The 13860-nt window shown below is 51.3% G+C and overlaps 1 protein-coding gene across 2 annotated transcripts; it reads left to right on the top strand.

The window, feature by feature from the left end:
* The first annotated feature begins 831 nt into the window (after nucleotides 1-831).
* RAN (RAN, member RAS oncogene family) lies at nucleotides 832-4176 on the top strand. Of its 2 annotated transcripts, none has more exons than XM_053928809.2 (7): nucleotides 832-968; nucleotides 1491-1536; nucleotides 1913-1997; nucleotides 2074-2199; nucleotides 3166-3353; nucleotides 3516-3686; nucleotides 3779-4176. In XM_053928809.2, the coding sequence occupies exons 2-7, from the start codon at nucleotides 1501-1503 to the stop codon at nucleotides 3821-3823; spliced, it is 651 nt and encodes a 216-aa protein (XP_053784784.1). In that variant the 5' UTR covers nucleotides 832-968; nucleotides 1491-1500; the 3' UTR covers nucleotides 3824-4176. The 2 variants fall into 2 exon arrangements, with proteins under 2 accessions (XP_053784784.1, XP_053784785.1); XM_053928810.2 differs by having other exon boundaries at nucleotides 954-1039.
* The last annotated feature ends 9684 nt before the right edge of the window (nucleotides 4177-13860 follow it).

Here is a 13860-nt window from a genome sequence, read left to right as displayed (position 1 = left end):
GACCGTGACTACTCTGATGGGGCTCCTGGCTGCCTGCTCTTGCTGCCACTCGTGGATGCTTGCTTGGGAGGGGGAACCAAGGCATCAGTTGAAGATCTATGGCTGCCACTACAAATGCCAGAAACCGGCCTTAGACTTAAGATGGGAGAGTGGAGGACTCCATTCAGCCAACTTTCCTGAAAGTGACCCGGTACTTGTTGAGCTTGTGGTTTATCTCATTTTCTAGCCATGATGGCCCCATAAGGTGGGCGTCCCAGGACTTCTGGGTGGCCCGCTTTCGTCTGGACCTGATAGCTTTATCTCAAGGGTCTGGAACCTAAATACTCATGGACTGCGTCTAAGCTGGCAACTAGGATGGGCGGCCAAGGTTCAAAACACCCAAAGTCATCACCCCGTTTGCAGGAAACGGCCACAAAAGCCTTCTGAGCAGTTAGATCTTCCCCCCACAAGGTCCTGATGGAGACCCAGGTGCGGGGACAGGGAGCCGCCCCCCGACCGTGCTGCCGGCAAGGACTGCCTGGTCCGCGTCGGTGCGGCAGGCCCACGGGCTTTGTGAGGACCTCTCGGCAGCATTTCCCGCCCAAGGGTCCCCCGCTCCGCCCCCCCCCCCGTGACCCCTCCCAGCTCTGTGACCAAGGCGGCCGCTGGACGCGCCGCCTCCGGTCAGCGCATGCGCGCGCCGGAAGCCGCCACCGGGGAGGGCGCACGTGGCTCACTGGCCTCCTGCGTGCGCGCTCCCGCCCCGACTTCCTCGCCCACCTGGCCGCCCGCCCCTTCGCGCAAGCCTGCAGACGGGTGCGGCCGGCGGAGTCCGTGCGCGCGCGCGTCAGGCCACGTGGGAGCGGCGCGGCGCCGTTGCCCCGCCCCTCCGGCGCGCGCCGGCGTCGGCTGCGTCTCCGGGCATTTGAATTGCGCTTCCGCCATCTTTCCAGCTCTCAGTCAGACGGGCCGGGAGACGCTTCTAGAAGGTATCACCGGCGGTTGGGCCGGACCAGCGACCGGGAACGAGGGCCGAGGGCGCGGGCCTGGGCTGAGGGAAGTGACCGAGGGCCGGGCTCGGGCGTCGCGGCGGCGGGCCGGGCGGCGGGCGTGAGCGGGCGGTTACTTCAGGCCCAGGCGGCCGCGGGCGGGCGGGCGCGGGCTGTTCTCCTCCCCGGTGGCGGAGGCCGTGGGCCAGGTTCCCAGCGCTAGGGGCCTGGAAGGGCGGTAGAGACGGGCCGAGGGGGACGAGAGGGCAGGGCACGGAGGTCCGGCCTGGCCCCGTGACCAGGCGCTTTCCGCGGGCCGGCCTCCGAGCGGCTCTCTTCGCGGGCGCGCGGCCAGGCCCGGCGCTGAATGAGCGGGCGGGGACCCGCCGCCATTGCGCGCCCGCGTGCCGCCGCCCTGCCCGCGTGTGCGAGTGGGGGGCTCGGGGCGCCGGCCTTTGTGGGCGGCACGTGGGCCCGCCCGCCACGTGCGCTGGACCTGATCCCTTCCTTTCTGTTCCGCAGTCACGTCGCTATGGCCGCCCAAGGAGAACCCCAAGTTCAGTTCAAAGTATGTCGTCCTCGGAGCGGCGGCAGGGAGCGCCCGGGTCCGGAGGGAGGGCGGCTCCGGGGACGCGGGGGCTCGTCAACAGCGCTTCGATTAACCGGGTTTCCTTCGCGGCCGCAGGCGGGTCTGGTTTTGTCAGCGGCCAGCGCATCTTCGCTGCGGGGCTCCCCGGGCCCCCGGACGCAGCCGGGGATCCGGCGCGCAGTCGTGTGTTAGATGGAGCGGGGCCGCGTTCCTCGGGCCCTTTGTTTAAAGTGGCTGCGGGACAGTTGGAGTCGTGTTCCTCGGGGATGTGGGGCCCAGAAAGTCCACAGCTCCGTGGTTTGGGGTCCAGCAGCGGTGCGTTTAGGGGGCTCATTTCAGTGCTGTTTCCCGACAGCTTGTGTTGGTTGGCGACGGGGGGACTGGGAAAACCACGTTCGTGAAACGCCATCTGACGGGTGAATTTGAGAAGAAGTATGTAGGTACGTGGGGTCGGGCGGGCGCGGTTGCGCGGGGCGGCGCACGGGCCGGGGACTGACGCTTGTGCCGCCGTTGCAGCCACCCTGGGCGTGGAGGTCCACCCGCTGGTGTTCCACACCAACCGAGGGCCCATCAAGTTCAACGTGTGGGACACGGCGGGCCAGGAGAAGTTCGGCGGGCTGCGGGACGGCTACTACATCCAAGGTGGGCCTCCGGGGGCGTCCGTGCGGGAAGGGGGCGGGGTGGTGTGCTGGGCGCGAGAGGCACCCTGGAAACAACTGGTTTGTCATGAGGCTCGTGACAGTGACCAGCAGAGGAGCTGGGTGCGGCCTCAGCACGTGGGGACTGAGTTTGGGTACGTGCTGGTGGTTACAGCGAGTGTCGACCAGGCCATTGAAAAGGCTGTGAGCTCGGACTAAAGGCTGGGTGGGAGGGGCTGGGTCCGGCACTAGTGGTGTGTGGCCAGCTGACTTCTTTTAATTGTACCGAATGTTGCAAAACAAAATGTTTGGTTAAAAAATTGTGAAGGAAATAAATGCTTGTTGTTGTACCCAACAGATGAGTAGAGAAAATACTCTTCCTGGAATCTCACTCTGTTGACGAATTGTTGGGAATCTTTTCATGCCATTAGCTTTCCTTGCGTAGGTGCGAATTCTTCAGATAAAAACCTGACGGACCACGTGTACTGGGCTTGTTCTCCTACCAGATAGAGGGTGGCTGACTCCATGTCACTGTGTACACCTGCCTGCCTTTTTAAAAACAGGCGGGAGGTATCCTAGTTTATTCAGCTTCTTAAGGGCCTTTTAAAGAATGCATTTGTAGATCCGCATAATAATGGAGGTGAGTTCCCTGGAATGCTGACTTGTCGTTTCCCTACTTTGGTTACTTTTGTGGGTGAGGCCGACCAATAGTGAAATATTACAGGGAGAGATTTGATAGGGTTTGACATTCAAATCCACTGTTCACACTCTTCGTATATTGTAGAAGAGGAATTTTAAACGTTGCGTGTCATAATTAAGAATTGGAAGAGACCTTGAAATTGAGTGAGAGACATCTAGATGACCTAGAGTTTGGCCTGAGGCTATGCATTCGAATTCATAGTTTTAAGTATTTTTCATCCAGGTAATAAAATGCTGGGAATGTCCTAATCACTGCGAATCCGTCTTTCAGCCCAGTGTGCCATTATAATGTTTGACGTCACTTCGAGAGTTACTTACAAGAACGTGCCTAACTGGCACAGAGACCTGGTACGAGTGTGTGAAAACATCCCCATCGTGCTGTGTGGCAACAAAGTGGATATTAAGGACAGGAAAGTCAAGGCCAAGTCCATTGTCTTCCACCGAAAGAAGAATCTTCAGGTTTGTTTCTTCACACTCACTGAGTTCTGACCTTCAGATAAAATTACAGTGCAGGGCCATTAAAGTGATTCAGAGATGTGTGTTGATTGAAAGAGTTTTATATTTTCACTTGAAACATCCCCTAAAATGATTTAAGTATAACTTTACTTCTATTTTTACCAGTACTATGACATTTCTGCCAAAAGTAACTACAACTTTGAAAAGCCCTTCCTCTGGCTTGCTAGAAAACTAATCGGAGACCCTAACTTAGAGTTTGTCGCCATGCCTGCTCTGGCCCCACCGGAGGTCGTCATGGACCCAGCGTTGGCAGCACAGTATGAGCACGACCTTGAGGTGCGTGTTTGTGTTTCAGGTGATGCCGTTAGAGAGGTGCGTTCGTGCCAGCCTCAGTCTGGAGGGTCACCGTGTTCCATCTCTCCCTCCAGGTTGCCCAGACCACCGCTCTCCCGGATGAGGATGACGACCTGTGAGAAAGGGAAGCTGAAGCCCAGCGTCAGAAGTCTAGTTTTATAGGCAACTGTCCTGTGATGTCAGTGGTGCAGCGTGTTTGCCACTTTATTATATAGCTAAGCAGAACCTGTGCTTGATCTTTGGGATGCTGAAAGAGATGAATGGGCTTCGGAGTGAATGTGGCAGTTTAAAAATACCTTCATTTGTTGGACCTGCATACTTAGCTGTTTTGGAACGCAGTTGTTTCTTTATTGAGTTTCAACTCTAAGACTGCTGCAGCCGCATCACAATATTCAGTGGTGAAACTTTGTTAACTGTCATTCCCATTCCTTTTCGTTTAGAACCAGAATAAAGTTGTATTTCAAATATCTAAGCAAGTGAACTCCTCCCTTGTTTAATAGGCATTCTGAAACCACTGGCAAGGACGACTGTGCTGTTACTGTTCAGATCGCCTTTACTGTCATCACTTCGTCTGGAGTCCGTTCCGTTCAGTTTTCCCCATCCTGACTTTTTTGTACATTTGAATCATTTCACACAGATGAAATGACAGGTCGATAGTATTTTATGTGGTAAGTTAAGAGGTATAAATATTGTCAATGCAGTTAAGCTGAAATAACATCTCCCCACCTGCTTTCTGGCTAGGTAGTGTCCCGTACAAAGAGCGTGTTCAGAATTACGAGACCTGCCAGAGCAAAGCGGTAGGCGTCTTAGACATTCCAAGTAAACATTTTAAGAACCATAGTTGCTTTTATTTTATGGCTGAAGTAACCGTCTGCTAGCACAGAGCTTTTCAAAGCCAAATGAAGCCATACGGATGATAGCAGGAACTTGCGGAAAGTCTGATCTGTTAAAAATGAATATAGATTATGCATTTATTTGCCTTTTGTTTCAATGTTAGATGTTAATGTAAAGATATTATAGGAAGATGTTCTATATTTACGCACTGCTCTTAAGTACTTCCAAGCTTTAAAGATGCCAGAAAGCAAGGATTTAAGTCAGCACCGCAGCTTCAGTGGTTCTTTTTCTGAGTGATATTTGTGAGTGGTGCAAGGACAGACAAGTGACCAGGAGACCCGCTGCACCAAAGTGGTGTCACCCCTCAGTAACCTGTGTGCGGCTTCCACAGTCGGTCTGGCCGGAGTTTGATCTCAGTGACACTGAGCTGCAGAATTCAGTGTCACAGGTGTGAGCTATTTTGCTCATGTAAGTGTCGCTGCACTTCAGTGGACCAAAGTTACTCAACTGTCCAAATTTTCCTTAAATGACTACTTTCTTACCAAAACTGAAGGTAGGAAAGGATCACTCAAATACATGGAAAAGTGAGATACCAAGGGCAGAATTGATTAAGATTGACGTTAAACATCAGTAGATTCTCTGAGGTTTGAATCGCTGTGTATGCTGTGCTCTATCCAATTCAGAACCAGATGTTGACGGTCTGAGGTGTGAAGTTTCCTCCCCAAAGGGGGTGGAGCCTCGGGTAACGATGTAAGGGTGTGCGTGTGTGTAGAATACAAGTGTAACAGATACCCTGACTCAAATGTAACCCTTAAATTTTGGAAGCTGCTTGTTTAATGGGGTGGGAAAGGATTTAAAAGTCATTGGAAAAAATACTGCTGCAAAATATATTGCTTATACTTTGCTTGGATTTTCTGAATCTCTGGTATTTGTGAGATACGGAGTAGCAGAGATCATCATCTTGCGGGGGATACGATTCTATCCGGTTTGTACCAGTGGGGGGCACTTGGCCTCGACTTTTTGAAGTCTCGCGTCTAATGGGAGAAACCTTGGAGGCCTCGGTTACAGGGAGCTGCTAATGTATCAGAGCAGGGCGTGAAGCTCGTGTTCACGGGGGGCCGCGTCAGCCTCGCGGTTGCCTTCAAAGGGCCGGCCAAGTGTAACTTCAGGACTGTATGCGTGTAACTACTCCCTAACAGTGAGACAGCTCAGCGCTGCCGCCTGGTAGAAACAAGGTAGAGGGCTGGACTCGGCCCGCAGGCCTTGTGTTTGCCACCTGTGTATTAGAGCGAGTCGGTAAGACCTTTGCATCATTGGTTTGTAGGGTGGCTAGGATAGGGGTCTTCTTCCATTAGTTTGCTGGAATATTTCATAATAAAGCAAAATTTAAAAATAGGGAGCACTGATAAGGCTCAGGGTAATGTGTTTTGAAAAGCAGTTTCCTCACGTGTGGTCAACATTTACAAAAGCCCCTCCAGAATGGGTTTTCAGGTGTGTCAATCTCAAAATACCTTCAGAGATTCTCAAAAATAAAAACAACCGATTTACTGGTTGATACATGTACCAGAAGTGACTCAAGTAGTAGATTCGTGTGTTCTTTGGTAAAACACGACCATCTTAGGAAATTACACGTTGAGCAGAGGGGATGGAGGTGAAATTGGTTTCACTCACTGGAGCACGTGGGACAATCGATGGACCTTACTTGATACTTTTGGCTGAGTTGGGGCTGCAGGTAGCCTGCTGGTCAAAGTAAGACCTGAAACTTGTGGGTTCAAGCAGCGGGCACTGTGCTGGTAACATCGATAATCTGAGTCTGCGCCTTTTAACCATTGACCTGGAAGCTGTTTCGGGAAGGAAGAAGGTTTCCTGACCGCTGGCATCCTAGCTGTCAGCTGAGGGCCCAGTTCTGTTCAGAAGCAGGTCTAGTCGTGACTGCTGGGTTGCACGTCCCCAACCAGGCCTTGTGGGGGGGGTCTGTGCTGGTGGTCACGGCAGCCCCTCACAGCTCCGGTGGGAAGGGTGGGCTTGCCTGGGGCGTCCCCCTGCACTAGGTCTAATTTTTGTGCTCGCTCATGCTGCAGTGTTGATGACCTCTTCTGTGGAACCCTGGAGGAGAACAGGAATGTGGGGGTTAGATACTGGTGGAGGAGTGGGACAGAGTTCTGTACATAGCTGTGAAGTCACGGAGGTACTTCCCTCCTGTGGCTGGTATCTGGCACTCGTAGCCAGTTAATCCCAGCTTGAGTCCATCCGAGGGGCGGGGGGGCGCTGAGTTCAGACAATACTGTCCTACACACTGAGTCCCTGTCGCCTTAGCCAGGGACAGTGGGAGAGGAACCTGGAGTTCAGTTGGTTTTCCATTCCCTGCCTTTAAGAAGCAAAATGTAAGCCATTCCAGGTGAGTGGGCCACCTCTGGTGTGGTCAGTGCTGCCCACGCATCCTGAGCTGTGTGCTGGGGAGGCAGTGGTGGCCCAGAGCTTGGCCAGGAAGCTTGTGTCCTGGCAGATGGGCGGTCAAGGGACTGCAGAAATGAGTGGTGACCATGGTCCCTGCCACAGTGGGAACACAGGGGATGCTCTAGAGCATGGCAGGCATTGTACCTGTTGGAGAGGCCTGGGCAGGGGCTGAAGGTGTATGTACAAGGGGGACGTGAAGCAAAGGGACTAACAAGCTGGTGGGGAGAGACCCTGGGGCGAGGATGGCTGGAGAGGGGGTCAGGTGGGGGGTCTGGGCAGGTTTCTCAGCCCATGTACAGCTAGTGGGAGACCTGGAGGGTCAGAGGGGGTGCCCAGCGAGCATGGCGGTTTAGCCTTGTCCCCTCAAGTCCATTCTCCACACTGCAGTGTCCAGAACAGGGGAGGACACCACGTTGCAACAAAATCTCTTCAACAGTAATCTCTGCAAAACTCCAGTGAACACCCACTGTGAGTGTCAGGCACCCTTTTCTCACAGACCATGAACTCACCCCCTTCGCTCAGGTGTAATGGGCAAGCGAAACCTGGCCACGTTGCCCACGTGCAGTTTGGTGTTCTGGTAAGATGAGTCACGTGGGATGATCGCTGTCCAGCCAGTCGACACATTCATCACTCGGTTCTTTGTTTAGCAAGAACAGTTAAGACCATTCTCTTAGTAGATTTCAAATACACAATATACAGTAGTCCTCCGTCCCACGGTTTCAGATACCTGGGTCAAGTGGCACGGCTCAGTGACCCTCCTGCCCTGTCCTGATGTGATGTCACAGCACCAGCGGCGGCATTCACATCAGTTCTCATTGCATGTCAAGGGGGACATTATCGGCTGCTGTTAGTCACTGGGCCCAGTTCACAGATTAAACTTCATCAGAAGTATCTATTGTAGGGGAAACATACATAGAGGGTTTGGTGCTGCCATGGTTTCAGGCATCTGCTGGGGGTCTTGGGATGCATCCCTGCATTTAAAGGGGGGTTACTGTAGCATTACTAACTGCAGTCAGTAGGTAACCTGGGGCATTGTACGTCCCAGATGCACTTACCTGCATAACACCCTTGGTGCCCTTGACCACCACCTGCCATCCCCCTACCCCAGCCCCAGGCAACCACCATTCTACTCTCCGCTTCTACAAGTCCCCCCTTTTCAGGTTCCACGTACAGTTGTTGCTGTGCACTGTTCCTTTTTCTGAGTCTGCCTATTTCACGTACACAGCGTGATGTCCTTAAGGTTCATCCACGTTGGGACAGGCTTTCGTTTTAAGGCTGAATAATATTCCGTTGTGTGTGTATACTGCGTTTTCCTCGTCCCCCAAGGTGGATTCATTGTCTCGGCTGTTGGAAATAAGTTTGCTGTTCAGACGAGAGGGTAAAAAACTAAGGAGCTTCCCAAGTTTCACGAGCTGTATTCCTCCTTAAAGATCCTGCTGTACGAATTCAACACCAGTTAGTTTAGAGACACTAAGCTAATGTCTCTCTGGTGAGACAGTCACGTTGCTGATCCTCTGGGCACGAAAGATGGGAAACCAAATCATTAGGAAGAGCCTGTTATTCCAGATGCTGCGGCCAGCCTGGTGGAGTGAAACACTGCCTCTCACTGCTGCTTCCTCCCTCCTCGTACGTAACTAGCAGTGTGAGGTTTTGGTCTATGCCTGTTTCTTTCGGAAAATTAAAAAGCAGCTCTGGCTGGTGTGGCTCAGTGGATTGAGTGACAGCCTTTTAACCAAGGGTCACCAATTTGATCCCCAGTCAGGGCACATGCCTGGGTTGCAGGCTGGGTCCCCAGTAGGGGGCACACGAGAGGCAACCGCACTTCCATGTTTTGCTCCCTCCCTCTCCCCTCTAAAAATAAATAAAATATTTTTTAAAATTCATGCAAAGTGACTAGATGTCCTTTGCTCTTGAGAGTTGCGAAGATCTGGGGACACCCCACTCCCATATGGAAGGCTGAGCCTCCAGCCACACTCCCTCTGACAAAGGCGGGTGTGTTTACACCAGCCCAGGCATTAGTGTGCACACTGTTGGAGCTGTCAGTCTTGTGATAAAATTGTACTTGCAGTTTTAACTGTCCTTTTCCTGTGAATGGCACAGAAGACGTGTCTGCTCTAACAGAGCATCCATTTGGGAGTGGGCTGTGTGTGTGCCCCGGCGGCGTTTATACAGTGTGCATGGAATGCAGAGATCAGCCTGTGGTTAAACCCCTAAGTCTTTTTGCAGTTTTGTGGTGGGGCTGGCGGCGGTGGTGGTGGTGGTTGTCACTCTATGGAAGGTGTGTGGGGTCTGAGGTCGAGGGAGGACTATCTTTATCTCAGCAAGAAGCCAGCAGGAGGGAGAGGTGTTTATGTGTTGTGCAGAGGGGGAGAGGGGTTGGGCCTGACCTCCACCGTGAGGTCAGGGTTTTTTTGTCAACCAGTGAGCATCTGACCTGGCTGGTGTGGCTCAGTGGATTGAGCACTGACCTGCAAACTGAAGGGTCACCAGTTTGATTCCCAGTGCAGGGCACATGCCTGGGTTGCAGGCTACCCAGTAGGGGGCGTGTGAGAGGCAACCAATTGATGTGTCTCTCGCACATGGATGGTTCTTTCCCTCTCTTTCTCCCTCTCTCTAAAAATAAGTAAATAAAATCTTTAAAGAAAAAACAGCGTTGTGGTGGAGATGTCTCGAGAGGACAGGCGGGGCTGGTGCTCTGGGCAGCGGAATGGCCCCTGAGATGTTGAGAGAGAGGCAGTTACTGCTGGTTAGTGACCTTTTAAGATGAAATCATCCAATGTTTAGTAATAGTACATTCTTACAATACTCTAGTTTAATAGAGCTTTTTGATAAATACCCTTGTTATCTGAGGATAATGGGTATGAAAAGTAGTCACTTCCAACAAGTCTAAGACAAGGATCCAAATTTCAGCATGAAGAGTAAAAAGTGATTAGGGCTTTATTTTGAAAAGTGAAACTAATCTTATGATGCAGGTTATAGTTAATGCCACTGAGCTTATTGAAATTATATGCTAATTCTCAGAGCAAATTCAAAATGAGTTGCATTAATTTGGGAGGAACATCATTTGTGTGGTAGAATTTTAGTACACCCTTCAACACTTGATTTTCAGAGCATAATCATAATATTTTTTTTGTATGTGAAAATATCTGAGGGCTTTCTTGGTTTCCAGGGGGACCTTCCTTAGTTATTAGTATTCAAATTATTCCCTTTTGAGCACTGTTTGTTCCTGTTGATTTCTTGTCTCTCTTAGCTGCTCGAATGCGGCCAGGTTGTTATTTGTTGATAATTCGGCATGAGATCGGGGTAGTTCTTCAACACGACCCTTTAGCTAGTTTATCAAATCCTACATCTTTTCAGGACTTGCAGTCTCTCCCTTAACTGATTGTTTACTACAGTTCCATTACTCAGAGTCACCGAGTGGTGGTGTTGACTCCTGACCCTGCGATGACAGAGGCCTGCAAGACAGAGGGAGCTGAGCAGTAATTTTACGGATGGTCATCTGCGGTCGAGGCTGTGTTTGGACGACTTCTGCCTCCTCCTGCAACCTCAGGGAAGGATATCAGGTGGTGAGAACTTCCTGTGTGTCATTTGATCTCAGGATAGCCCATTAGCCAGCCAAGGCCTCACACCCAGGACACGGTGGCACGCCATGGGCCGTTTGTCACATGCCGGGCGCAGCTGTGACGGGCACTCCGGGAAGACCGATATTTTTAGATCTACCAACAGTGCTCACATGTGATTACCTTTACAGAGTCTTCAATGTGGGTTTTTATTTATGTACTTATGTGTGTGTGTGTGTGTGTTTAATCCTCTCCTGGGGACGTTTCTTCATTGCTTTTTTAGAGAGGAAAAGAGAGAAACATCGACATGAGACAGAAACATCAATTGGTTGCCTCTTGTATGGGCCTAGACCAGGGATTGAACCCACAACCTAGGTATGTACCCTGATTGGGACTTGAACCCACAAACTTTCAGTTACAGGATGACACTCCAACCAGCTGAGCCCACAGGGCAATGTGGACTTTTATTTTGAAGAGCTGTCTTTGTTTGCTTCTTAGGGTCTAAAGGACAACTGCATATAGTTAGTATTTTGTTTCATTTCACGAAACTCAAGCAAGTAGGAAAATACTTCGCACAGGGCCGGAGAGTGGTGGCACAGGAACCCTCGAGTCTCACAAACCGATCCTGCACTTTGTACAGCCAGGTGGGACCCTCAGAGCCTTCTACACGGTGGGAACTGGGGTACACTGGGACACAGCGGTTTTGATTTAAAATTAACCTCAATGTCTTCTTGGAAGGTGTTCCTTATTGACGTGCAGGGTGCAGCAAAAGGATGGTTACAGTTCCAAGTACGCAAAACAGTTCATTCTTGTATCATTATTTATTAATTACTGCTTTATTTTCCATACGAACATCCTCCACCACACATAATTGCCATTTCGTCTTTGTTATTACAGAGAAAACATCTAAAATCTACTCTCACAGCAACTTTCCTCTTAGAACTTTGTGCCCCTGACCAGTGTCTCCCCACCCCCTCCCCACCCCGCTCCCCTGGCGGGCGACCACCTTCCTCTCTTTCTCTGCGTCCAGTCTGGTTTTCTATCTGTGAAGATGCTGTTTCACATCCTCCAGTCGGACACTGCATTCAAAAGTTCATCTTATTTTAACTTTATTTTAAAATTTGTATCACTTTAGACACATGGAATATTTTTGTCCATTTTTAAGTTTTAGGTGGTTATTTTTAACATGCAGGAAAACATTGTAAATTGTATTTATCTTCAATCCTACAGCCTTAACATACTTCTTTATTTATTTAATTTATTTTACAAGTCTTGCTTTTCCTGGGTATTCAATCAGATTCAGTAAGAAAACATTATGATGTTTCTAATATTTATCACAATTATTTATTTTCTTGTATTTTTGGATATGCCGGAACTTCTAATTACTTTGAATACCAATGCAATTATGGGTATCAATGGCGTGTTCTGATTTTAAGGCAAAAAGTATTTGTACTTACTGAATTAAATGATCTTTACTCTTGTTTTTTGGCCAATAATTTTTAACATATTTAAGAATTTTACTTTTAGAGATTTTATTAGAAGTGGTTACCCGAGTTTATCAATTGCTTTTTCAGCATCTAGTCATCATAATTATTTTCTCTCCTTTGTTCGATGTGACTTTCCAATGTTGACAGATTTCCTAATATTGATCATTCTTGAATTTTGGAAGACGCCTCGCTTGGGCTTAGTGTTTAGTGAATGTACTTCCGAATCCTCCGTTAATTTTTGTGTCTAGATCCGTAACAGTCGTGGCTCCGTGGTCTGCCGCTGCTCTGTATCATTTTCGGGTCGGGTGCCAGGCTCGGGAACGGACTGCCTGGCTTCGGGCCGCCCCGCCCCGACTGGCTGCGGCCTGGACCACTCGCTCCCCGCGGAGTCTCCCGGTCTGTACTCTCAGGTGCGAGGACTTGGGTGTCACATGTAGCGCTTGCAGTGACGCAGGACACTCAGCCGTCAGGACCGGTCGTGCTGTCTCCCAGGCCCGACACGGGACCCTTCCAGGTTCCCGTCGCCTGCGGTCACGTCTGGGACGTGTCTGCTGACGTCAGCCGCACCCGACACGTGCTGCGGGCAGCAGAGACCTGAACCGCGGTGTGTGCCGGGAAGTAAAGCCCTAGGCGGCTGCGCTCTGCGGCGTCCGGCCTCCCAGGAGCACGTGGACGAACACTCATCAGGTGACAGCCCTGTGGTAAGAGGGCCGTGCGGGGTGGCCCCCTCCCAGCATGTTCCCCCCCAGCCCTGCCTTTGCCTTCCGGGAACAGGGGTCGCCCCATTCCTTTTTGCTGGGTCATGAGTCGCCGCCCTTTTCTCCGTGGAAACGGTTGTTCTCCGACTGGGCGGGGGAGGGCAGGTGTGTTTCTGAAACGCAGTCTCGCACGCAGATGACCGTCCGCCTGCAGCCGTGAGTTAGGAGGGAGGTGAAGCGTGGGGCGCGCGGGGCCCGGCCAGTCTGCAACGCGGTGGACTGGACGCCAGGACTTCGCCATCTGACGTCTCTTAGAATAAACAGGAGCGCTTTTCTCGATGCTTCCGTTTGCTCCTACCGTAAGCAGTGTGGCTGGTCCACACCGCTCCATCCACACCGGTGGTGGTTTATTCCGTGGAAACGCCTCCCTTTCCCTTCCGGGCCTTCACTACTCCAGCCCATTTGCCCGAGAGGCTTCGAACGGCCGGGTCCTTCTTAGGGCTGACGTCCGCCGGGATGGCTCTCCCTGCGCCCTGTCCCCGAGACTGCACACGCGGCGTGCCGCCTTCTGACAGCCGCTGCCTGGCGCTGGGACCGCAGCAGATGAGTGAGTCAGCGCACCGGGTGGCTCTCCTGTCCTACAGTGTCCTATGATGTGGGGACAAGGCGTGGCGTGAGGTCAGTCGGATCGCTGCAGAAGGTTGAAAAAGTGTCTTGTCGAGCTGTCTGGAATGACACGCATTCCACTTTGGCGACACAGGTCGTTTGGTGTGATTGGCGCTCTGAGTATTTCTCACTGCTGTCCTCGGGGCAGGGCGCTGCCCTCCCCCACCCAGTGTGTCATTCTACCCAGGTGGACTCTGCTTCCTCCCCAAACTTCTGACCTTTTTTTTTTTTTTTTTTTTTTGCCTTACCTCCAACGCAACTTCGCATTTTCAGTCTGGCTGCTTCCAGCCAGCAACTACAGGGAAAGCAGGCAGAAACAGTTCTCACTAAAATGTGAAAACGTTGATAGCGCCTCCCTCCTACCGCAGGTACTGGCTTTCAGAGAAGATTCTTGGTAATCCCCGAGTATCTTCAATTTGAGATACTTTAATAAAATTGAAATGAAACCGTGCCT

The sequence above is a fragment of the Desmodus rotundus genome, chromosome 7 (genome assembly GCF_022682495.2).
Source record: "Desmodus rotundus isolate HL8 chromosome 7, HLdesRot8A.1, whole genome shotgun sequence".
NCBI lineage: Eukaryota > Metazoa > Chordata > Mammalia > Chiroptera > Phyllostomidae > Desmodus > Desmodus rotundus.
Note: the sequence above shows the minus strand (reverse complement) of the source record. Positions and strands in the feature narration are given on the sequence as shown.